Below are 25969 nucleotides of genomic sequence, written 5' to 3' on the forward strand. Positions count from 1 at the left end.
AGACTCTACAAATTCCATATAAAATATTTTTCACTTTAATGAAACAATATTTGGCATGAATATGCCTTAATAACAATCTTAATTGTGTGGATAGGTCTGTGGATTGGCTGCACTTCTTCTTTTGATTACTTCTGGGTTATTTTATCATAGAAGAACAGAAAAGAGGAGAGAAGCCAAAATTCAGAGCTGTTAATTTTATACCATTTGACAATATTGATTTTTCTTTTAATGATGGGGAAAGATGGAAACTACTGAATGAAATCCAGTTAGGAAATTATATTGGATTTTATGATTTGTGACTGGAAATAAGAGGCAGTCAGCCATGATTGATTACATAAAATCGCTTCACTGTTGTTAATGTGTCATTCTTTAATATTTCTCATGGAAAAATGTTGGTTAAGGGCAAAAATAACAGAATAAAAATTATGATATTTGAATATGGAAACCCCCATAAACCTCATTTTAGTCATCACATGCTCCATTAGTTATTGTATCCAGCCTCTATAAATCATTGTTCATTTTAAGAGATTGTTTCGGGTTCTGCCTCATCTCACATTTGTAATTTCACCTGGTGACTAGAAGTAACAGTAACTGTGCAACATCATAATAATTAATCATACACACATTGCCTGGAAGGTGGGGGAAAGTTCACTTTGGCATGTTTATTTATTTTTAGAGCTACTTTAAATCAATATGTTACTAAACTGGGAGAGTTCTGAGATTGGTTTTGGAAATTCAGAACTCTTAGCACCTTTCTTGCTGATCTACAAAAAATTGGGCATCAGGAAGTTGAGGGTTCTAGTACCCCATCGGCCTCTTACTAGGTCTGTAGTACTAGGCAAGTTTCCTTGTTTCAGTAGGGTTTTGCGTTTTCATCTATAAAATGGAATTGGACAGAATGTTCTCTCTCAGGTATGATTCTAGCTAAAATTTGCTCAGTGCTGATCTGAGAAGATGGTTCAACCAACTTCTGAAAAAACAGACTTTAATTCAAAGGCACAGAAAGCAACCTAAAGGGGAAGAAGTCACTTACGCCAGTGGCACATAGACACTGTCACTTCTCAGTTACTGTCCCATCTCCCCCTTCTCCTATTCGTTTCTGTCCTTTTTCTTTTTTTTCTTTTTTTTTTTTTTGTTTTTTGTAGAGTGGGAGGGAGAAAGAGGAAGGGAGAGAAAGAGAGAGAAACATCGACGTGAAGGGACACATCGAGTGGCTGCCACCCGCACGACCAACCAGGGCCGGGGACAAACCGCAACCGAAGTACATGCCCTTAGCGGGAACCGAACCCGGGTCTCTCCGGACCGCAGGCCGATGCTCTAACCGCTGAGCCAAACTGGCCAGGGCTCTGTCCTTTTTCTTTATCTTTCTCTCTGCTTCTTTCCCCCATCTCCTTCTCTTTCCTATGCTTCCCTTCTTTATCTTGTCTTTCCATCTATCTTCCCTTTTGCATTTCTTCTCCTCATTCTTCTCCCCTTTTATACTTTTCCTTCACTTCAGCATTAATATTTTCTTTAGGCAGTACTTTTCCATCTTCTTCCCTTATGACACTTATGAAAAATATCATTTTTCATTCATTCATTCAACAAATATTTACTGAGCAGCTACTATGTGTCAGATAGTTTTCAGTCACCGGGCAGCTGGAATGGTCAGTGCCTCCTGTTCATGTGGACTGTATTTGCAGTGTCAACAAATGAGAAATAACCAAGTAAATAAAAAAGATAGTTGCAGGAAGTGATAAGTGCTGAGAAGAAAAAATAGCTGATGTAAAAGAAAGTGAGTGTCACACTAATGGATATATCAAATCCTATGTTGTAGACCTTAAACTTATACAATGTTATATGCCATTTGCATTTTAATAAAACTGAAAAAAAAAGAAGAAGAAGAAAGAGTGATCAGCCCAGAGCTGGGCAAGAGTAGCCTCTCTGAAGAGGCAGCATTTCATCTGAGGGCTGAGACATGAGTGGGAAGCAAGAACCAGCCATGCAAAGATCCGTTAGGCATGGAGTGCAGAGGGAGAGTGTATAGACAGGCTGTGGGAAGGGAAACCAACCTGATATTTAATAAGAAAAGTAGCGAGTGTGGTGGCAGGGTAATGAGCAAGGCTGAGTGTGGTGGGAGGGGCAGTCCACAGCCTGGGAGGAAACTGGACTTGGAATCATTATGGAGAAAAATTTTTATTTCACTGTATGAATATTTAGAACACAAATAACTTTATATTGAAATTATGCCATAAATTCACTGACAGTGCTTAGAAAATCATTTCTAGTTTTAGTGAGGTGAGGGACATAGATGAGCTTTCGCTTATAACTTTTCTGTAAATGGTGCTGGTTTCATAGGCCCTGGACGTGAGACGTTTGCACCACGCGTAGGTTTCATAGCTCTCATAGATTACAGCAGAACTGCTGGGTTTCTCTGCTGTCTTTCTCTGAGAGTTGAGCAGAACCTTAGCAGAGACGGAGAACACCCCACTGACACCAATTAATACCATAAGCAATAAGTCATAGGGGGAGAAACCACAGAGGAAATTTTGATGCTTTTCTGAAATTGTTTTTTTTTTAAACTCTTTGGTTTAGTTTTCATTGTAGGTAATTTTCCTTACTTTGTTTTTTTGAGAAGTAACTTGAGTTGACTAAAAAGAAAAAGCCTGCAAATGATTACTGCATGTGTAATATAGTGAGCTCCACCTGTGGTGGAGGCCAGACAACCTAGATGGGAAATAAAAGCGTAGTCCAGAGGGCACGCGGCACGTTCGTCCCAGGGAATCTACCAGGATGGAAGCGAGAAAAGGTGTCGCATTGCCCCTGAGTATCTCTCTGAAAACATTTGGAAGCATTTTCACATCATTGATTGCTGTGTGGAAGTCATCCAACAGATATTTTGTGAGCTCCTACTATGTGCCAAGCATGACTTTTTAGAGCTGGATCACAGTTTTAATCAATGAATTTCATTGTCAATGCAGAAAAGTTTTGTGTTCCCTGTTCTTAACTTGTTTTTCCTAAAAATGTCAAATCTTTAATAGATTTTCTGTTTTCACCTGGTTTTTTCGTTGTTGTTGTTAATTTTTTTTAATCCTAGCAAATATCTGACCTATCATTTTTTCTGTTCAAAGGAGGATACAGGAAAACATTCTCTTAATCAAATCCAAATTGGACCAATGCTTCTTTTTTTTTTTTTTTTTTAAATCCTCACCTGAGGATATTTGTCCATTAATTTTTTTTTTTTAGATAGAGTAGAAGGTGGGGAAGGAGAGAGAGAGAGAGAGAAGCATCAATGGGGTCCAACCTGGACTGGGAATCAAACCCAAGACCCTTTGGTCTTCATGCTGATGCTCTAACTGCTGAGCCAGACTGGCCAGGGCGGACCAATTCTTCTTTCACTCCAGGTCCCTATTGATGGGTTTATTTAGTATGTACTACTTCGTCTCTTACTTCCTCAAACTTCAATTGACTTTAAATTGTGCACCTAGTCATTCATACGCACTTTGGGTCATAATATATATCAGTGAAGTTAGAACCTAAAAACTTGAAGGAGGTCTTGACTGGCTTATATAATAGCATTACATTCTCCCCCATCCCCCAACCTGAAGTTACCGTGAAAAACAAAAACAGTATTTATTTTTCCTAGTATTTATTGTTGACATGTTAAAGGAACTTTGGAATAATTTTGGAGAAATTTTTATATTTCACTGTATGAATATTTAGAAAGTTCCACCAACTAACTTATTTGTTTATAGTTTAAGAATAAATATTTATATATATTTAAGAATGCATGTGTATATTTAAACATAACATGCAAAAAATATTTTCTTGCTTGTGGCTAATTCCCAACACTAATTTATATCCATAGCAGAAAAGGATAAATATTTGGAGGGTATTGCCTCCTGTACATATATTTTCAGATCAATTTAATTAAGGTTTAGACCTTTGTTAAAAGTACTTGCATGAAAAAGATTTGAAAGTGCAGTAAGATTTCCATCTGACAGTGGTTTATAATCAAGACACATTTTTACTTTAGCAGTTAAAATTTGAGAATACAAAAGTAAACAGTCTTGGGTTTAAATGGAATTCTTTATTTTCCAGATGTTAAATAGTATTTATCTTTTCATGGTGCACTATGAAACTTTAAGCCCATCTTGTGTTTTGTAAATAATTTTACTTAGTCTGAAATAATAATCATAAGCCTTTAAAAATATTTTTTCCTGCCCTGGCCAGTTTGGCTCAGCAGTTAGAGCATCGGCCTGTGGACCAGAGAGTCGTGGGTTCGAGTCTGGTTGTGGTTTGTCCCCGGCCCTGGTCAGGGTCGTGCGGGAAGCAACCAGTTGATGTGTCCCTCTCACATCGATGTTTCTCTCTCTCTCTCTTCCCCCCTTCCTCCCTCCTCTCCCTCCTACTCTGTATGAAAAATCAATGGAAAAAATATCCTGGGGTGAGGATTAAAATAAATAAATAAATACATACATAAGTTTTTTTCTGGTTTTATTATATTAGTTAATTTAAGTACATCTTAGAAGTGTTTAAGGAAAGATCACAGTGAAGAAGCTGCTGTTCTGATTATATTTTCTGTTCCTTTTCCTTAATTAGGAGCCTTGATTATAGTAGGAAGCTGAAAAACGTAAGTATTTTAATTCACTTTCCCGCCTTTTTCTTCTGACTTTGATGGGTCAAGTGTAAAATTTAGTTCATATGTTCAGTGTCTCATGTGCCTTGCTAGAAAGAGTTCTAGAAAACCAGTATGTGTGTTTTTGGTAGAATAACGAATGGCTATAATAGGAATAAAAATGGTAGGTTGGGGGAAGGGGTTCACTTTCATAGAAGAGGTGTTCGATCCAGAAGTAAACAAATGGAAGCCTGTGCTGTTTGTGATTCCGTTTCTTAAACACAAAATGGTGTCTCGGCACCGACCTTGGGATTCTGTTGGTCGTCAGACTGGGGCTATTAAGTTAAGCAGTTGGCAAATTATTTTAGGGAAAAATCAGCACAATATGAGCAGTGTTCATTGTCATGGGCCTGTACTCTTTTTTTCTATTAATCGTTTGTTTTTATTAGTACAGTCCAAAATCAACTTTTTTGGGAGTTCAATCTTATTTTCAAAAAGCTGTTTTATTTTTTTCTTTATTTTATTTTTTTCCGTCATCATTTATCCCCCCCTACCTCCTCCACTTCCACCCTCCCCCTGCCCCCTACACTCACCACACTGTTGTCAATGTCCGTGAGTTCTTTTTCTTCCCCCCCTTTTTGTTCAATCCCTTCACCACCACCCCCCCCCCCCATTTTAAGGTTAAATCAAGGAATGTAAGAAATAACCTTCTGCATATAAAATAGAAAAATTAGCTGTGACCCCCCCCCCCTTTTCACATTTCTAGGGTACTATTATATTTGATTGACAGTCTTATTCTTACCTTCTTTTTCTTCTACTATAAAACTAGGGCTATGTGTCATTTTTTATCACACAGTTTTAAGCAAATCAGAGAACCTATCATCTAAAACACAACACAGTTCTGTTTCCCATTCCCTTTGCACCTTTTCGGATAGCCTCATACTCTTAGCACACATTAGTCATTTGATGTTCCTAGTAAATGTCCTGACATTTGGGGTTGTCTGTTCTCTGGAAATTTATTTATAAGCAATCATTTAAAAAGAAAAAAATACTTTCTGGAAGGTTTGAAGCATTCTTGAAGTAAAATTTTCCCACAGGGGTAGAAAACCAAATCGTATCTAAGCACTGATGGCACATAACCATATTTTGGCCTGTTGTCATCTGAACCCATGGACCCATAACCTTGTCCAAAGCATTTTCTGGCCTCGCAGGTGGAGAGAGGCACAGTACTTCCCGCCTGGCTGCAGCAGTAAGACCAAATAGGGAAGTTGAAGGATAGTCTTAGCTTTTCCATAAGCTTCGGATCCCAATAACTCAGTGTTAAGGATTCATCTTCAGCCAAAGCCTGCTGGGTTTTATGGGACCGCTGGTGTAAAGAGCCTTCGCTTTTGCGAACAGTTTCTTTGCAAAGACAGAACAGAATAACTTAGGGCTGTAGCTTCAGACCACTGAATGCTCACAGACATTCTTAAACATGTTGAATCTCTGTGACTGTTAAGATAGTTTAATTAGCAATAAACTATCCAGACTAGATATTTCTCTTCTCGGATTAGTGAGAATCCACCTGTACCCCAACAGCAGGTATCTGCACATCGCATTCCTCGTTACATTATTTTCTTCTGACTTGAAGTTAGACATGCTGAGTTGATCTTGTGCTGGAAACCACTAATTAGCCGTTTCACTTCTTTGGGATTTTTGCCGTTGGCCTCAGCAGAACCTCTGTGCCCACGAGTAGAAAGTGCAGGCTTTTGAAAGCACCTCCCTTAAAAGGAATTGACAACCCAGTCATTACTTGTCCAGGGAAAGACTCCAGAGTTTCTGAAAAATGTTGCTTCCTAATTTTGAATATTTAAACATTTCATTATACAAAAACAACTTTAGAGGATTTATTTTTCCTTCTTGCTGTCTTCTGGATGAGCTCTTTCTAAAACTGGAGTCTTATTTTAACTACTGAATCATGTTTGTGTTGACTGATCCAGCACTGGGTTCTTATTAAAATGATTTTACATCTAATGGATGCTTCATGGATGGTGGTTTTCGTGCATCAGTGGACTTCCTGTTAGCGGAGCATTATTGATTCCTTAATTTAAAAGCGATTCTTGAGAGGAACTTCTGCCACTCGTGTGCATGGTTTTGTCCACAGGTGTTAGTGACCATCTACTGGCTGGGGAAAGCAGCGAACAGCTGTGCGTCGTATAGCGGGACGGCGCTGAACCTGAAGGAGTTCGAAGGCTTGCTGGCTCAGATGAGGAAGGTAACGCTCTTCTTCTTCCTCCGTGAGGTTTAGACAAGGCGGGAAAGCAACCCGTTTGCTTGCTTTTAAGACCATTACAGTGATGGGATTGAACAGGCCGATGTCATACACTCAAGGAAATGACCACTTGTCTCACCAATGATGTCCTTATCGATGACATCTCTGCCTCGTGCATTCCACGCTTACCTGAACTTTTATACCCTTTGGAGAATGAGAGATCTGAGCTCATCCAACTTGAATTCCAAAAAAGCAAATTCAGTCTGTCAGTATATGGCTTTGTGTGCCAGAGAGCTCGGTGCTTGTTTTCTTGGGGGAATAATGCTTGAGTTAAACAATACAGCATTATACAAAAATGAAGACTTTCGTCCTAAAGGTCATTCTGCTTACCCGTCAGGGCCTTGGTGTGGGTGAGCTAACGTCAGCCAAGTTCGTGCCTGGGCATCCACCCTGGACAGGCTCTGACAATTAGACACATTCTCTTCTAAGATGTGCCTTTCATGGCCATTGTAGTTCAATGAGCTGAAAACTGGGAAAACATTTTTTACACTATTTAAAGTTTTATTTGTTTATTCGATTATGGGAAAGACCTACGGTAGGAATTTGTCCAGGAAACAGCAAGACGTTTTCTGTGTGCCTGCCTGTGTGTTCCTTTTTAAGGTTCAGAGTGTAGATTAACTCCTCCAAAGTACTAGGAAACAGCATGACCCGGGAGACGCCCCAGCAAGCAGCCTTGTGAATAGGTGAGGCTCCCTGGTACCCAGTGGCATTCATGGGTTGTGGATAAGGCCCACATTGTGCCACAAATCAATTGAGGCTTTGCCCTTCTTTGTTCTCTAACATGCAAACTGCACTAATGAGACTTCACTCAGAGACATTCCATGCTTAAAATTTTTCTTTTAATACTGAAAGCAAGAACTTGCTCCAACTTTCTAATAATTTAGTCTTCCTTCCTTAAATTAAAGCGAATAGCCCTCACAGTTCTTCTCGTTTGCCTCGAGCCATCTGGCTCGGGAATTTATAAATGGACAAAGCTTCATATTGGTCATAATACATATAAACAAAGTTTTAAAGCTAAATTCCTTTTAAAAATAAGACAAACATACCTACTCCATTAGGTACAACACATTGTTTCTTAGTATTTTTTACCTCTTATTTTCCTTTAATTTTTTTTATCCTCACTCAAGGATATTTTTCTATTTATCTGCAGATAGAGAGGGAGGGAGGGAGGCAGAGAGAGAGAGAGAGAGGGAGAAACATCGATGTGAGAGAGACACATCGATTGGTTGCCTCCCACATGACCCCGACGAGGGCCGGGGATGAACTGCAACCGAGATACGTGCCCTTGACTGGAATCGAACCCTCAACTTGTTGGTCCGCAGGTCGATGCTCTAACTGCTGAGCCATACCAGCCAGGGCTTTTCCTTTCATTTTTTATGTAACTCTGTAATTAGAGAAAGTACAAATCCGGTACAGATCCAGGCTGGATTTGTGAAATCTGAACTTTTTCTTAATATTAAATTTGGACGTAACTAATGATAGATGGTCATGTCTTTTAAACCATGTATTGAAAAGCTCTGCCTCACTGTTCCCTGCTGGATTCTCCTGGAATCTGATTTATTCTTGTTGTTGGCATTTGTTACCTTTAGTCCAGCTCATCTACAATCCGAACACTTATTGGTTTCTTCAACTTTCTTAGCTTTGCTTTCTATTGAGACAATTGGTTATTTTGCTGCCTTGAAAAGGCATTATTGCGAACAGCTGTTGCCTTTTTTAGTGAATCTAGGTAACATCACAGGACATGGGAGAGTAGTTAGTATCACTGAACAAAACATGACTTAACTTAAATGGCCAGCTGTGTTAGTCACATGTTTCTATATGGAGAATAATTGACCTGAAACTTCATGGGTCTATTCAATACCTGGAAAAATTAGTTTCTCTGGAATATATATTATTTCATTTTCTCAGTCAGGCTTGGGTTCATATGGGAATGCAAAACGATGGACGGAGCCTGGGTCCCTGATGATCACCAGCCCACACCAACCCTGAACTGCTCACATCCAGCCCTCATTTATGTGACTTCAAAATAAAATTCTATCTTATTGAAACCCCTGTTAGAGTGTGGTGGGTGAAGATGGGTCACCAGGCTATAGTGTGGTGGGTGAAGATGGTCATCAGGCTAGAGTGTGGTGGGTGAAGGTGGTCACCAGGCTAGAGTGTGGTGGGTGAAGATGGGTCACCAGGCTAGAGTGTGGTGGGTGAAGGTGGTCACCAGGCTATAGTGTGGTGGGTGAAGATGGTCATCAGGCTAGAGTGTGGTGGGTGAAGATGGGTCACCAGGCTAGAGTGTGGTGGGTGAAGATGGTCACCAGGCTAGAGTGTGGTGGGTGAAGATGGGTCACCAGGCTAGAGTGTGGTGGGTGAAGGTGGTCACCAGGCTAGAGTGTGGTGGGTGAAGATGGGTCACCAGGCTAGAGTGTGGTGGGTGAAGATGGTCACCAGGCTAGAGTGTGGTGGGTGAAGATGGTCATCAGGCTAGAGTGTGGTGGGTGAAGATGGTCACCAGGCTAGAGTGTGGTGGGTGAAGATGGTCACCAGGCTAGAGTGTGGTGGGTGAAGATGGTCACCAGGCTAGAGTGTGGTGGGTGAAGATGGTCACCAGGCTAGAGTGTGGTGGGTGAAGATGGTCACCAGGCTAGAGTGTGGTGGGTGAAGATGGTCACCAGGCTAGAGTGTGGTGGGTGAAGATGGTCACCAGGCTAGAGTGTGGTGGGTGAAGATGGTCACCAGGCTAGAGTGTGGTGGGTGAAGATGGTCACCAGGCTAGAGTGTGGTGGGTGAAGATGGTCACCAGGCTAGAGTGTGGTGGGTGAAGATGGTCACCAGGCTAGAGTGTGGTGGGTGAAGATGGTCACCAGGCTAGAGTGTGGTGGGTGAAGATGGGTCACCAGGCTAGAGTGTGGTGGGTGAAGATGGTCACCAGGCTAAGTGTGGTGGGTGAAGTGGTCACCAGGCTAGAGTGTGGTGGGTGAAGATGGGTCACCAGGCTAGAGTGTGGTGGGTGAAGATGGTCACCAGGCTAGAGTGTGGTGGGTGAAGATGGTCACCAGGCTAGAGTGTGGTGGGTGAAGATGGGTCACCAGGCTAGAGTGTGGTGGGTGAAGATGGTCACCAGGCTAGAGTGTGGTGGGTGAAGATGGTCACCAGGCTAGAGTGTGGTGGGTGAAGATGGTCATCAGGCTAGAGTGTGGTGGGTGAAGATGGTCACCAGGCTAGAGTGTGGTGGGTGAAGATGGTCATCAGGCTAGAGTGTGGTGGGTGAAGATGGGTCACCAGGCTAGAGTGTGGTGGGTGAAGGTGGTCACCAGGCTAGAGTGTGGTGGGTGAAGATGGTCACCAGGCTAGAGTGTGGTGGGTGAAGGTGGGTCACCAGGCTAGAGTGTGGTGGGTGAAGATGGGTCACCAGGCTAGAGTGTGGTGGGTGAAGGTGGGTCACCAGGCTAGAGTGTGGTGGGTGAAGATGGGTCACCAGGCTACAGTGTGGTGGGTGAAGATGGTCATCAGGCTAGAGTGTGGTGGGTGAAGATGGGTCACCAGGCTAGAGTGTGGTGGGTGAAGGTGGGTCACCAGGCTAGAGTGTGGTGGGTGAAGGTGGTCACCAGGCTAGAGTGTGGTGGGTGAAGATGGTCACCAGGCTAGAGTGTGGTGGGTGAAGGTGGGTCACCAGGCTAGAGTGTGGTGGGTGAAGATGGGTCACCAGGCTAGAGTGTGGTGGGTGAAGATGGGTCACCAGGCTAGAGTGTGGTGGGTGAAGGTGGTCACCAGGCTAGAATGTGGTGGGTGAAGGTGGTCACCAGGCTAGAGTGTGGTGGGTGAAGGTGGTCACCAGGCTAGAGTGTGGTGGGTGAAGGTGGGTCATCCGGCTAGAAAAGTAAAACTCAAAAACCCTCCAGAACAGGATTTAGCCACCTTATAAATCATAAAGGCAGGAGAAAAATGTTGGGTGGTAAAACAGAGGCATCTGGAGTTTCTCAGATACCACAAGTCATCCACCAACACTCGCTGGTTTTCATTATCTCTGACCAAAGGCAATAAGAAGAGGACAGATGAGTGAAATAATTCAAAACTGTCATGGAGGCTGGTTGTTCTCACCTCATTCATTAACACACTTTTACTGGAACAACTAGCAATTAGCACAATGGACAGAGTAGAGTCTTACCTCCCTTCCCTGGAGAGCTCTCTGTAGAAGATAGAATGCTCCTAGGCTCCTAGGTGAAAAGCACAGAAGATATAACTAGACCCCAAGAGAGAAGAATTTAAACTATGCTCGCCTATGTGTTGGTTTATATTTTCTACTCTCTTTGTAAAGCTTAAATCTAGGTGACTTGATGGAATCCAATGCAATTGTCCATCTAGCTGATATTGTACATCTTTATTTCTGGCTGAAGAACCATCTTCTTGCTTCACCCCAAGGTTCCACTAGGTCATTGTGGCCAAGGATGCCCATGGGTGACCTGGTTTTCACGTTTCAGACTGATTATGCCATTCAGCCTCTAGCTCTCACTTGATCCAAGGTTTCGTTCTTGGCTTTCTACACAGTCATGAACAGAACGGCCTTTCTGTTTTTCTTTCCCATAACTAGCTGTGAGAAAGCAGCTGAAGTTCCAAGAACCATGCTCTCTTCTCCTGTGAGAGCATAGAGTAGGGGTGGCGGAAACCTTTGGGCCATTGGGAGAGTCTTTCTGATATTAGTTTCTTAAAAATCCAGTTTTGTGCTGCTACCCCAAGGAGTTTGTAAAATTTTCTCATTTCTAGATGTAATGAGTGGCTCAGCTCCCTGAGTGTCTGCCCTCCCTGATGGGAAATTGGGCCAAAGCATTTAGATACAGGATATACATGAAGAAGGAAATAGAAGAGTTTCAGTGTGTATATAAGGTTTTGTGTGATTATATATTGCTATTTACATACACAGATGTGTACATAGTAGTAATTCTAACCCTAGCTAACACTTTTGAGCATTTTAAGTCAGGGATTTTTCTGAATGCTTTCCCTATAGTAACACTTAACCCTCCCAGCAATCCTGTGAAATAGAAGATATCAGTAGCTCCATTTTACAGATGTGGAAACTGAGAGTGGGCAAGGTAGACTATTTGGCTAAAGTCATACAAGTTGACAAGGGGCATGGAGCCAGGATTTAAACGCAGTCAGTCAAGCTTCCAAGACACACTGTTAATCCACTCTAAACAGTCCCAAACTGCCTCTCTTTTGCGATATTTATAGTTTGGTGACCTAGGCACAAGCACATTTAGCTAAGGGGCATAATCCAGGCTAGCGTCATCTGCAGAGTAATGAGGCAGTGTCTAGTAATTGAAAGAGGTGACAGTGCTGTTGACGGCAGCTGTAACCACACCAGAGTGGATCAGTGGTCCTAGGTTTTACTTTGGAATTTAAACAGACTGGCCTGTGTTGAGTTCACAGCTTTGCTACTTACTGGGTGACCGCAGGTTACTTATTCTCTCTGATTCTTAATTTTTTCTTCTGTAAAATGGGGACAACGCTAACCACATGACTGAGGCGGGAGGGCGGGAGGATTAAATAATGTAACATATAAAAGTCATCAAGCACAGTCCCAGACATATAGTAAGTGTTCAATAAAAATGATGTTCATTTTTAAGCATTTGGCTTATTCTCAGTGGATAAATAATCCAAGATAATTATTTGCCTTTCTGAAGAAATTTAATACAAAACCACATCCAATTTAGATCTGAAGAAGTTAGTCATGAATTCTTCCTTTTCCAGGCCTGGCTTTTTGTTAAGTCCTGGTTAACTTTTAACCTACAAGTGAACTACCTTAATTTCCATAACTGGAACTTCTGCCTTCCCTGGAGAGTTGTGTGGGCTGTGCTCTCCCAGGCCATTGACAACCTGTTCTTAGGGGCACTGGTCAGTTCCCTGGTGTGGAGACTGCAGGGTTGTTTCAACCCTGCCCTCCTCTGCTCTCCCATTGCCTTCTCTCCATGAAACCTGTGTGTGCCTTGTGAATTACAGCCACTCCGTCCCCTCAAGGTGCCTCCCACTGGGAACTGTGTCAGAGGGTCTGGATATAATTGATAGAAGCAGCCGGCAAAGGCACTTCCTACAAAGGCACTGACTTCAGTGGTCATATGAACCGGTATAGACAGTTTCCAAAATCTCGAATATGGTGAATTTTTTTTCTCTTTCCATTGGGCATGTGGAAGGGACTTTCCTGAGCATCCCAGGAAATCCACAGTGTGACATTCCAGTCATTGCCGATGAAAACAATGTCATCCACAGCCCCGATCTTAAGCGGCCGTCTGGGGGGAATTAAACTGAGGTTTATCTTTGAGTGACCAGAGTTATTTTTGTTTTCGTCAGCCTGGACTTTTGTAATTAATGCTAAGACACAGGCGGGAACAAGGCTCATATTATAATACGAGGGTGAGGATGGCTGTGACTGACCTTTCTCCTGCTGGAGTTTCAGTGTTTTAGTATGTGCTGCTCGCGCTGAAAAGAATTTATAATCGCAGGCTGTCAAAGACGACCATTGTTCTGGCGGCGCTGGACATGTGGGTCAGCCACGGCCGCTCCCCCGCCCGCGCGCCGGGATCCTTCCCAGCGAGCGAGGCAGCAGGAAAAGCATTTTGCATATTTTTCATTGCTCCTTTTTTTTTTCTTTAACTTTTTACCCCAGAAAGGCAGCTCCCTTTCAGAGCAGGAATTTCCCTTCAAGGTAGCAGGAGAGGGGAGCCCGCTGCTCCGGGCTTTGACGGATCTGATTCCCTTGCGACAACAAATGCTCCGGGCATCTGCCAGGTCGAGTCAGCAGGAGCAGCGGCACCGCTACCCTCGGGGCTCCGGCCCGGGCCAGACATGCGGTTATGGATTCCGACAGGAGGGTCAAGGTTAAGGCTTTAGTTTGCTTTGTTTGTTTGCTTGTTTGTTTTCCTCCGTCATTGTATTCTTGTGAATCCAACCTTGATGATGTTTTATTCTTTATTCCTTCGATTCAAGGATTTGGGGTGTAGGAGTTCCTGGGTTTGTTTTTTTCTTAGGGTGTGGGATTTCCCGATTGGGAAAGTAGGGTGGCAGCAGGAGAAGGTTGGAGAAGGCAGTGTTGGCTTGTAGATGACAGTCCATTGGATGGCTGGCTGCCCTAACCTGTCCGAGCCGCTGCTAGAGGCAGGGTGTTTTGGAGACCACTGGAGACTGATTGTCCTGCGATGGAAGGCTCACCGCCTGTTGCTGTAACGTCTGTCACGTTTCACATTTTGTTTTCGGACAGGAGACTGATGACATTGAGAGTCCTAAGCGAAGTATCCGAGACAGTGGCTACATCGACTGCTGGGACTCTGAGCGCAGTGACTCGCTGTCTCCGCCTCGGCACGGCCGAGATGATTCCTTCGACAGCCTGGATTCCTTCGGCTCGCGCTCCCGGCAGACGCCTTCGCCAGATGTAGTCCTCAGGGGCAGCAGCGATGGTAGGTTGGAGCCTTCCTAAAACGCACATCTTAGAATTAAACACAAACAAGGGCTGCCTTGTGGCCAGCAGAGGGACTGGCACTGGGCAGGCGGAACCTGGTAACTCTATACTTGTAGAAGAAATGTCTGTTAATGTTGTTTTTCGCAGTCCTTAGGATTTTGGTGGGCTTTGCCAGCAGTTCATTTGAACATTGCCTCAGTGCACATATCTTCTGTTGGAAAATGCGTGACATCATTCCTCCCTGGGTCTCGGTGAATCAAGACGCTGTGCAGACCATTAGCTCATTAAGTGTGCCAAAGGTTTATATCCTCCGGGTATGAAGAAGGGAAATGTTTGAGCGAGTACCACACTGTGTGGGTGAAAATGGATTGACTTCCAACAAACTGGAAACACACTGAAAGAAGTTCTGAAGCCTGGAATTGTGAAACTTTAATTGGCACGGTTTTGGTCATCTGTTTGAAGGGTATGATGCCCAACCATTGATGAGAGCCATGCAGGTGGCTGTTAATGTATAGGACACAACCCAGACTGTCTGTTCTGATGCTGGGTGTGATCTAAATCCTATGGATTTGATATCACCTGTAGGGAATGATCATTTTTCTTTACAAAAATGTATGGTCATGCAACCTGATAGCCACTTAATGCATACTTTCCAGAAGCTGTTTACCTTAGTATTTTGCACCTTTGTGCTCTTTTGGAAGGGGCAATGGCTTGGTTCTTCATGTGTGAATTTGAAGACAGACATTAAGGCTGGTGGGGAATTTTTTGTTTATATATTTTTAATATCTCTCTCTCTCTCTTTTTTTAAATCCTCACCTGAGGATACTTTTTTCCATTTTTATCTTCAGATAGAATGGAAGGGAGGGAGGGAGGGAGAGGGAGAGAGAGAGAGAGAGAGAGAAACATCAATGTAAGAGAGACACATCAACTGGTTGCCTCCCGCACAACCCCAACCAGGGCCCAGACCAAACTGCAACCGAGGTATGTGCCCTTGACAAGAATTGAACCTTTGGTCTGAGGGCTGACACTCCACCACTGAGCCAAACTGGCCAGGGCAATATCTCTTGATGCTAATATTTCTAGAGAGTTAAGCCTACTTTCCAAGGTGAAAATTATTTTTTATAGCATAAAGATTTTTTCCAGCTATAAAATTCGATATTACTAAAATATGTGGGTATTTAGTGTGTCCAGGTTCTGAGTCAGTTACCTGATGGCTAGTATCTCACTTAACCCTCAGCACAGATTATGGAATACTCATATAGTATCTCACTTAGTCCTCCATGGGGCTGTGAGACACTCCTTTCTATCCGTATCTTGCTGAAGAACCTCAAAGAAGTTAAGTAAGCCTCCTAAGATTGTGAGTGACAAAAATTACTGTCAGTAAGTAGTGTAACATTAGCTTCAAGAACTGTGAGTCCAAATCTTACACTCTTAAGCTTAATTTACTCACACTTCTTTGTCTACTAGATTTTTAAATCTCTAGAATGTCTGAATGAATGCTTTTGTTTAATACTTAAGCTTCCCAAAAATAAACAAGCCTCAGGCCCACACAATCTGTGACTCCTGAAGAATCCCGCGGTGCGTGCAGAGGTGCTTGGATAACATTTCCAACATTATATGCGGCTTCTGAAGTACCATCCAGGAGTTTGGAAGTCACAGTACCAAGTGCACAAGTGCTTTTACAAAACCTATCTTAACCCAACTATTTTATCCATATTATTATGATTGCTTTTTTTAAAAAGTGTTCAAAGTGTTCTTTTCTTCATCTTGGTTTTCTTTTTTTTTTTTTTTTTTTGAGAGAGAGAGAAACATCAATGTGAGAGAGATACATGGAGTGGTTGCCACCCATGCAACCTCAACTGGGGGCGGGGACAAACCGCAACCAAGGTACGTGCCCTTAGTGGGAACCGAACCCAGGACTCTCTGGTCTGCAGGCCATAATCCAACCACTGAGCCAAACCGGCCAGGGCCTCATCTTGGTTCTTTATAGCTGGGAATGTAGATCCTGTATTCTGTCACCGCCTTCCAGTTGTTCAGAGTGTAAAAGGAGCCACATCTTGAAGGGATTTGAGATGGTGGTTTGTAATTTTGTAGCTGTGCAGAGGCACAATTTAGTCTGCAACAATTAAGATTGATAAGCTAGAGTCTTTTTATAAATTGTTTCTCTATCTAAAGACTAATATGAAATTGAGCTTCACAAAACAGCATCCATGAAAAAGAGCTTCTTACACACAGATTTCACCAATCAGTCTAGTACCTTCAGGCTTATGTTTGTGTAAACTAATCAAGACCTAATGAGGTTTTTAAGAAAAAACAACACATTTATATGTGCCTAAAAATAATTAGTATAATTTTATCCAAGTAAATGTTGTATGTCCCTAGTTTATGGTATTTTTTTAATGATGCTAATCAAGAAGATTGCTTGTCTTAATGAACACTCAAATTTAGAAGAAAAATTTTTTTAAGTTTTGAAAAATTATTTTTTGGGACTCATAATCAATTAGGGAAAGTCAAACTATAAAGTTCTCCCACTACGTATCGGGTCAGTGTGGCGAGCCACACTCATCAGAGCTGCAACGATTCTATGGGTTGGACCGACCCAAGAGCTGCCTGGTAGGGATGCTGTGGGTCCCAGGGTCGATTCAGCCAATCTGGTTGCTAGACAGATGCCCATTCTCTCACCTTCACTGGTGTTTCTTCTGAGGTCATATAATGAGCTTCATTGAGGAGGAAATACAAAACTTCCCATTTTATTTTATTTTTTTAATTTATTTTTTATCCTCACCCGAGGACATTTTTCCATTTTTTTACTCAGATAGAGAGTGAAGGAGAGAGAGGAAGAGAGAGAAACATTGATGTGAAAGGAACACATCGAGTGGCCACCACCCACACGGCCCAACCAGGGCCGGGGACAAACTGCAGCCAAGGTACATGCCCTTAGCGGGAACTGAACCCGGGTCTTTGTGGACCGCAGGCTGACGTTCTAACCACTGAGACAAACCGGCCAGGGCCAAAACTTCCCATTTTAATATTAAGAACATAATTCATACATATGATGCATTTTGTTAAATGAGAACTCTTATCTTTTATACAAAAGATGACTTACGAGAGAGAAATAGGAGATGAGAAATTAAAGTGCTAGAAGATTAAAAAGCAGAGGGTTGGGGTGTGTTTGGCAAAGGAAAGAAAGACCCCTATTTGCTGTGAGGGAGAGAAATGTAGCCCCATGGAAAAGAAGGATCAGACTTTGAAAAAAAATTTTTTTTTAATTAATAGAAAGGATAATCTGTTAACGTGTTAAACAACCTATTTTGAAATTTTTCACTCAGTATATTATAGATAATTCATATGTTTTAGATATTGTACATAAGATTCATAGATTATAGGATCCTTGCATTCAGACAATTCTAACCCGTTACTAAGCCTTCATAGTTGACTAAAGAATCATTTTCTTTCATTCATTTTTCAACAAGGTGCAGTGTTCTCCCTAGTCAGATGTTTTAAGCAGGGCACATTTCCCAAGAGAAGTATGTCTCAAAGGAATAAACTTTGGGCTAGGAGTCCAAAAAACAGAATTTGGAGTCCCTGCCTCTTGGCCTCTCTGAGCCTCTGTGTCCACCTTTATAAAATGGGGATCATATTAATAGGGCAACAAATCTAAGAGCTTGGCATGGTGTTTGTTTATAAAGCAATTCACAGGGCTATGAACATTTTATTGTGACACTGAGACAGATATGCAGTGCTTGATAAAAGACTTAGGGTGGGAAGGGAGCTAAATTACAAATTAAAAACTAACAAGTAATGAAACGGTCAAAGCTTCAGAAGGAAGACAGAGAGCAAGTGGCATGAATAATTCATAAACTGAATATTTTATCTGCCGCAATGAACGACTTGTTTATGGTCAATGCTTTTAACTTTTACAGTATTTTAAAGCCATTAAATCATTTCATCTCCAGGGCCAATCATTTCATTCCTATTTTATAGACAAGGACAGTCAAGTGTGTTAGAGACAAGCCGAGGGGCCCACAGCTCATTACTAACAGATCCAGAACTATCAGGACATAAAGAGCAGCCAGCATTTGTTAAGTCCTTGCTGTGGGCCAAGTATGGTACCAATGATTTTCCATGTATCTGATCCTCCCGACAGCCCTGTGAAGGAGGTGGTGTTATCTTCACTTTACAAATTGGGAAGCTGAGGCTTACAGTGGTGAAGTGACAAATGCAAAGTCTCGTCACTACTGAGGGGCAGAGCTCAGCCTGACATGGAGCTGACTCAACACCCTGTAGGAGACCCACTCTGCTGGGCTGCCACGTTTCTTGACTCTTAGTTTAAGGCTTTTTTCACAAGTAGGAATAGGTAATCGTCTATTTAAAGTTGAATAGCCTCATAGTGCTCTCATTGACTAAGAGTTTTCAACCAGCATTAAAATGGTGGTTATTTTTAAATAGTAGTGTTTGTTTTAATGACTGCTTCACTCTATGGATCTTGGAAATCCAGTGATATGAGTGAGACTCAGGAAACAAGAATACAATATAATTAATTACTGGGGCTATTTTCCAACGAAAGACTGATGTTGGCAACATTGAATTCCTTTGCATTGTCTAAAACACTCTTTAAGCCAAACCAATTCACTTATTTATGACTATTTGAGGATACCCACTGTGTGCAAAGACACTGTAATAAATACTGTGAATGATATAAAGCTCTGTTCACAAAATGCAACATAGAAAGTAAAATGTGCAAAAGAAAAGAGTAGGTTATCAGACCATAAGGTTCCCAGGAAAAAAAGTCCCTCCAGCAGTGGATACCAGGAAGGGCTCTGAAATAGAGGAATATGCATTTACTGTAACTCAAACCATTTCCTGGAAGGCAGACCTTGGTTATAATCCAAATCGACCACTTTTCTGAATTCCTGTTGTTCCTACATGTCTGTGCTGCTGGATTAAAACTAATATTCTCCCAGTGTTTCATGGGTTAGTTAAAGTTCCTTCAAAGACAAAATGCTGTATAATATGTATTCGTCAGAGTATGTAGCACAGTGTAAGATGTGAAACAACAGGTGCTCAGTGAAAACTCCACTGGTTGATCTATTTTTTTTCTTTTGAGGGTTGCAGAATCTGAACACGCAGTTAGGCTTACCTCTGTTTATTAAATATTTATTGAATTTTATGGGGAGACTGGTTAATAAAATTATATAGGTTTCAAGTGTACAATTCTACAATACATCATCTATATATTGTGTTGTGTGTTTACCACCCAAAGTCAAGTCTCCCGTCACCATTTATCCCCCCTTTACCCTCTTCTATATCCCCCCACCCCCCCATATCCCTCTGGAAATCACCACAGTGTTGTCTGGTTCTATGAGTTTTTGGGGTTTGGTTTTGTTTTTGTGGGGGGGGTTTGCTTAATCCCTTCACCTTTTTTCACTACCCCCCCACCCCTCAGACAGCTGTCAGTCTGTTCTCTGTATCTAAGAGTCTGTTTTTTTACCTCTGTTTTTTTTATTTGAAGGGGTTTTTTTCCTGATTAAAGTTCAGAGCTTTTCCCAGGGTAGACTAATTTGGACTGATCCTTTAGATTTGTTAAGTGGAAAATTGAAGGCAGGGATCCTGGAGCCCGCAGATTTAACCACATCCCTAATGCTGCATGCTTGCCATCGGGACCTGTCTGCGGGGCCAGCACACTCTCAGCACCCATCCTCTCTTCCCCAGGGAGAGGAAGCGACTCGGAATCGGACCTGCCACATCGGAAGCTGCCGGATGTGAAGAAGGATGACATGTCTGCCAGGCGGACTTCTCATGGTGAGCCGAAATCAGCAGTGCCTTTTAACCAGTACCTCCCGAACAAAAGCAATCAGACGGCCTATGTCCCCGCTCCTCTGAGAAGGAAGAAAGCAGAGCGAGAGGAATATCGCAAGAGCTGGAGCACCGCCACCTCCCCCCTGGGTGGGGAGAGGCCCTTCAGGTAAGACCTGAGCTGCTCCTGTCCCGGCTCGAGCATGAGTGGTGTAGGTTCTACGGCTCCCGGGCACGGATGAGCTCAAAGACCTGTTTCAGAACCGGATGTAAGATCACCAATGGAGGTGGGCGGGACATTCTTTGGAGAGAGACTGTGATGACAGAATATAAGCTTCGTGAAGGTACCTAGAACGGTGCCTGGCACACAGTAGGAATTCAACAAATACTTGTCTGATGAGCAGATTTTTAAAAAACTGGTCCTGTTGACAGAATGATGAGAACAGCGCTGTCATCCATGTCCTTCTGTGGAGACTGCCTGATCCCCTCCTGTTAGATTAGGTGCAAAAAAGACTGACCTTTATGCAAAAAGACATTTTTTAATTGAGACGCATGCTGACCTAGATACAAGCTCAAGTATGTAAGGGCTGCATGGACCATGCTTCAGAATCACATGTAGGACCTCCTATTCAATGGAAGCTACATTGGACTGTTCATCTCTTTAAAGAAATAGTGTTTTCCCTAATCTTTGATCATGTTTTTAGTATTTCACTTATTCAGCGAGTATTTATTGAGCATCTTCTACATACTAGGTCCTGTTTTTTAGGCACTGGGGACCCAATAGTAAATAAGATAGAGTCCCTGCCTTCAAGACCTTATAGTCCAATAAAAGAAACTTACAGGCCAGTCTGGTACTTCCAGGAAAACCACCCTGATTGTTGCATGGTTATTTCTAATAGTCTACCTTTATTATCTATGATTTTCCACTGAACAAGCATTTTATTAAACGTTTTAATTATTGAACAAAGCATAAATTTTACCATTCTAGCAGAAAGGGTTTTGCCTTTCAATATCAATTTTGAAATAGCCCTTAATCAATGTTGAGATTATGATGCATTGTATGAATTAACAAATGACTGCATTAACTTTTGTCACGTTGCCAGGATTGTATTGCATGCTATGACTTTTTTTTTTTAATTGGAAAGTAGTATCAGAATGACCAGGAGATGACATGTGGTCTGCTCCCCAGGCCAGTCTGTTAGTTTGGTAAACCATATTGTCCAACTCACTAGCTCTCCCGAAACAATAGAGGAAGAGGGAAGTGAACTGGGGTCTCCTTGTGAAGAGGACCCAGCTGGCCCAATGGATCCTGATGGGAAACCTTCTGGCGGTGGGTCAGAATCACCCACGGGCAATGGTAAGGAGCAGCCTCCTCCAGAGGGGGCTGCAGCGGCACCAACTCCCAAGTCTGAAGAAAAAGATGCTGAAAGCCAAAAGCGCAGAAGGCTAGAGCAAGCTGGAATCAAGGTGGTGCCGGCGGCCCAGCGCTTCGCCAGGTTAGCTCTGCAGGCCGAGGGCCAGCCTGGCTGGCTTTGTGCATGCCTGGGATTTGGAGTCTGTCCGGCGTGTTGCCGTTTCCATCTCGTTCCCCCACTTCTGCTTTTCAGGTGCATCACTGTTCCCTACTTGGAGCAACTGGAAATAGCTAATAGTCTTTGCCCCCAGGCATGTCTCTGCTTAAGTAGTTGGCTCTTTTAAGTGGAGGTGAAGCGTAAGCTTTTGCTGCTTGATTCCACCTTATCCTATTGTGGTCAGTCGTGTGTGGGCTGCAGGACTTACCTAGCAATAACATTTTATTTTTCAATGGTTTATGGCCTGTTCATTTTCACACTACTCCTAAATGGCTCTTATCTTACTTTATAGATCACTAGAAAATAGTTCCTTTGAAACAGGGAGTACTCTCTTTAGAAAGAGTGGCTGGCTTACAAAAATCCACTTACTTCCTTTGTCCCAAGGGAGTCGTAAGAAAGACTGGGTTTATTTGACTCCTTTTCTAAAGCATGTTGATTCAGAAACAAAGAATGGAGTAATTACTCCTCTTAATTGTAACAAAGGCACTAGTATATAGTCCTGGTGGCTTCATGTTACACGTGAGATGGAGACTCCGCAAAGGCACAGAAAACTATAGTTGTGCAGTTTTATATTGTGTTTTGAGAAGCTGGTGAATTTTTCTCATATAATAACCACAAAGATCCTAACAAATAATAGTGAGACTGAAGTTTATTTGACAAATTGAAATTTCATGACAGTTTGAGAATTGAAAACCCTTTGCCACTTGCCATTCCATTTAATCCTAAGAGGTGGGTGACACACCCATTTTCAAGAAGAGTAAGACTAAGGGTCAATCAGAGCTGATTATCGCTGACCAGAGGCCAGATTCAGAGGTTCTGACCACAGTACCAATCTGCCTCCCACACATTTAAAGAAACATTTTCCATTTCTCTATACAATTCCGTATGTGGTCATTGCTGTGGTCTAAGTCTTAATTGAAAATTCCAGCATGGACTTCCGTGGATTTCTTTCTAGACTTTGTATTGATAAAAAACCAAGGCTATATTTCTTCCCTGCCTGTGGTATTCCACAGAAAGTATGTCTATTCTAAATGTGTATGTACTTCTAGAACAGTCTAACATAAAATTATGCATGTGTTAAAAGCAATATTCTGGGTTTCTGAAATAATGAAGAGTTATATCGTAAAAATCTTAAAAACAAAAGGAAATTTTGTCAGACACGTATTTTTTTTCCCCAACATAATTTTAGCATCTACTTGTATCAGAGAGCAGGCTAGATGCTGAGAATACAAAAATGAAGAGTATCCCCTTACCAGCCACCATTTCCCAGACTGTTCCTGTTTCTGTCTTCAAATCCAGGCCCCACTGAGAGTAGGTAATAAGTTCTACAGGTGAAAGTATGATTTTTTAAAATTTAATCTTAATATCTTTGACACATACCTTCATTTTTATAATATCTGTGAAGTTTTTAAGCTAAAATTTACCAAAGACACTATCATCTTTTTTTTTTCCTCTATTGATTTTAGAGAGAGAGGAAGAGAGAGGGAGAGAGAGATAGAACCATCGATGAGAGAGAACATCGACTGGCCGCCTCCTGCATGCCCCCCACAACCTGGGCATGTGTCCTGACCAGGAATCGAACCGGTGACCTCCTGGTGCATGGGTCGATGCTCAGCTGCTGAGCCACACTGGCCGGACACCATCATCTTTTTTCTCCCTGTTTTCTCATGTTTAAAAAATGCCACTCTCTTGGTTAAAAAACCCATCTTTAGAAATTGGTTGTTCCATGATTACTAATATGGTTGACTATCATAGTATATGTACTGCCACTCAGGTTTCTTCTTCCATGTATTGTCTCAGATCCTTTGCCATTTTTTTTTTTTCTTTTTAAAAAAATTTTATTGTGATAAGAACATTTAGCATGAGATCTCTCCTCTGGACAAATGTAACTGTACAATACAGTATTGTTAACAACAACCAGTATTGTTATTCTTCCTGCTTAACTGAAACTATATGCCCAGTGATTAGCAACTACCCATTTCCCTCTGCCCTAGTGCCTGGCAACCACCATTCCAATCTTTGATTCTATGTACTTGACTCTTAGGTATATCTTATAAATGGCATTATACAATGTTTTTTCTTTTGTGACTACCTTATTTACTTAGCATAGTGTCCTCAAGGTCTACCCATATTGTCACATATTGCAGCATTTCCTTCCTTTTAAAGGCTGAATAATATTCCACTATATGTATATACCACATGTTCTGTATTCATTCATCTGTCCTTGATGGACCTTTAGGTTGTCTCCACATCTTGGCTATTGTGAATAGTGCTGCAGTGAACATAAGGGTGCAGCTGTCTCTTTGGGAACCTGATCTCAATTCGTTTGGATAAACACCCAGAATTGGGATTGTTGGATCATATGGTAGTTCTCTCTTTAATTTCTTTGAGAAATCTTTTCTCATCTTTAGAGTATTCCAAAGAGCAAGGGGAGCTGAGTAGGATGCTACACTGGGCGAAGTCGGCATGCCCACGGATCCCAGTGGTGCAGGGAAGGAAGAGCTTGGCAAAGGCTGGGAGTTCCGAGTGTTCTGGGCCATTTCAGTAACTGGGAGCTTTATTTTCCAGTAAAACTTTGAAATATTTTATGACAATGTGCATCTGTGTACAAACCTAGAATTACGGTTAACTTACAAGTGTAATGCTGTTTGATGAATATTATATTTGTGCGGTAATTTTTACTCCTGTCCACATGTTATCTGGTTTAACTTGTACATATTTTGTCCAACTTAGCTCTATTAAGTGGACATTTGCAGGTCAGTTAATGTCATCACACCCTAGACCTTCAGCTTTAACATTTGAAATTAGGTTCAGGAAAATTATGCACATTCCTGGAGAATGTCCCCAATATTAGTGTGACGCAGCTGCTCCAAACACCCAGAATTCATTTCTGAGACAGACTCTTCGGCTGCTAGTTCTCTCATGAAGGCTTTGTACCCACCGTGCCGCTAGCCTGACATGCCTGTGTCTGTGTCACTATTTGCCGCCCACAGCAGAGCTGTGAGTCATTCAAAGTTTGTCCACATTTGGGATCCTGCTTTTAATGTGGCAGAAAGTAGCCTAACTGGAACGAAATGCATATCATGAAGAAGAAAAGGATTCTTGGTGTCTAGAAAATAAGAATGTAAAATATTTAAATATGCTAATGTCTCTCAAAACATTTTAACCGTGGTCTCCTAAATTCTGGCCACCACATCTTTGAACCCAATAAAAGTCCCAGATGTTTCCTTCTCCCATTTCTCAGCTGGGAAAGTCTTTGGAAGGGCGGGTGAGAGGGCAGAGGCACGAGCAAGGGAACGAGGCGCGTGGACGAAGAACAGGGCTTTACCTTGTAGGCTCTTCTTCCTGTCGATGTCTTTCTTCTCACGGATTCTCAAACACCTCCTTGTATTACTTTTAACACAATACCTAGACAGGAGGAAAGGTGCCTGGGATTCCATTTTCACATTAGTTTAGAAGCCTAGGAGTCCCAAGCTTCCTGTCAAACAATGTATTAGGAGGTATCTGAGCATCAAGGGACAGAAAGTAGGACTTCTTAATAAATGTGTACAGTTACATATTCACTAGAGTTGCCATTGAAGTGAAAAGTATAGGAGCCAGTTTTTCCTCTGTTTCAGTTTATGATTGAGTTAGCTTAATTACCTCCCAAATATGAGACTCTGCCAAAGAAGCCAAGATTTCTGTTTTTAAGAGGTTAAAATAAGAACCAAGATCCACTTGCCCTGAATTAAAATACTATGGAGATTTGAGTTCTCTGACTTGGGGTTTCCCATTGGAGAAGTAAACTTGTTTTGAACTGAATTATAGGTTTCACGTGATTGTACTTCGTTTTCTAATTGTTTTCATATGTTTCAGCACTCGGTCTTTTCTGCGAGTCTGTGGATCTTCTCAACCACATAGTAATTAATTACAGAGGGGGGAAAAGACCTCGGAGGGACCAAGGCCATTTTAGAAGTTGTTAGAGGAAGAGCAGAGGCAGCTGAGTGCCAGACACGCGCTCCTCCACGCCCCCGCCAGATGCCCGCGTCTCTGTGCTGAGCAGACCCTTGGGGATCGGGGACCAGGCAGACACATCACTTGCATGAACTTTTGTGACTCTGGATGTCGCTGCCCTGTTTGTACACTGGGTGAAACAGGGATGCTTTTGGTGTTGCCCATGACATCCCCAGGAGGCTCAACAGGCTTTTCTGGAGAGCCCAGTTTCTTTGACCAGAACAAACCGACTGCCAGTCTCAGCTGTTCCTGGTGTGTGG

At 42.2% G+C, this 25969-nt stretch overlaps 1 protein-coding gene across 16 annotated transcripts in view; it reads left to right on the top strand.

Moving 5' to 3' along the window:
* The window catches only part of LIMCH1 (LIM and calponin homology domains 1), a 201090-nt gene that overhangs the window by 98981 nt on the left and 76140 nt on the right, over nt 1–25969 (top strand). For 9 of the 16 annotated variants that reach the window (XM_036252741.1, XM_036252793.1, XM_036252732.1 and 6 more), the window contains exons 4-7: nt 4582–4612; nt 6741–6851; nt 14152–14347; nt 20062–20314. In XM_036252741.1, the coding sequence (XP_036108634.1) occupies nt 6843–6851; nt 14152–14347; nt 20062–20314 (458 nt within the window). In that variant the 5' untranslated portion in view covers nt 4582–4612; nt 6741–6842. Of the gene's footprint in view, nt 1–4581; nt 4613–6740; nt 6852–13598; nt 13772–14151; nt 14348–20061; nt 20315–21377; nt 21642–25969 lie in introns of those variants that run through there. The other 7 variants (XM_036252778.1, XM_036252716.1, XM_036252723.1 and 4 more) reach the window with 2 other exon arrangements.

This window comes from Molossus molossus, unplaced genomic scaffold (genome assembly GCF_014108415.1).
Source record: "Molossus molossus isolate mMolMol1 unplaced genomic scaffold, mMolMol1.p scaffold_m16_p_1, whole genome shotgun sequence".
Lineage (NCBI taxonomy): Eukaryota > Metazoa > Chordata > Mammalia > Chiroptera > Molossidae > Molossus > Molossus molossus.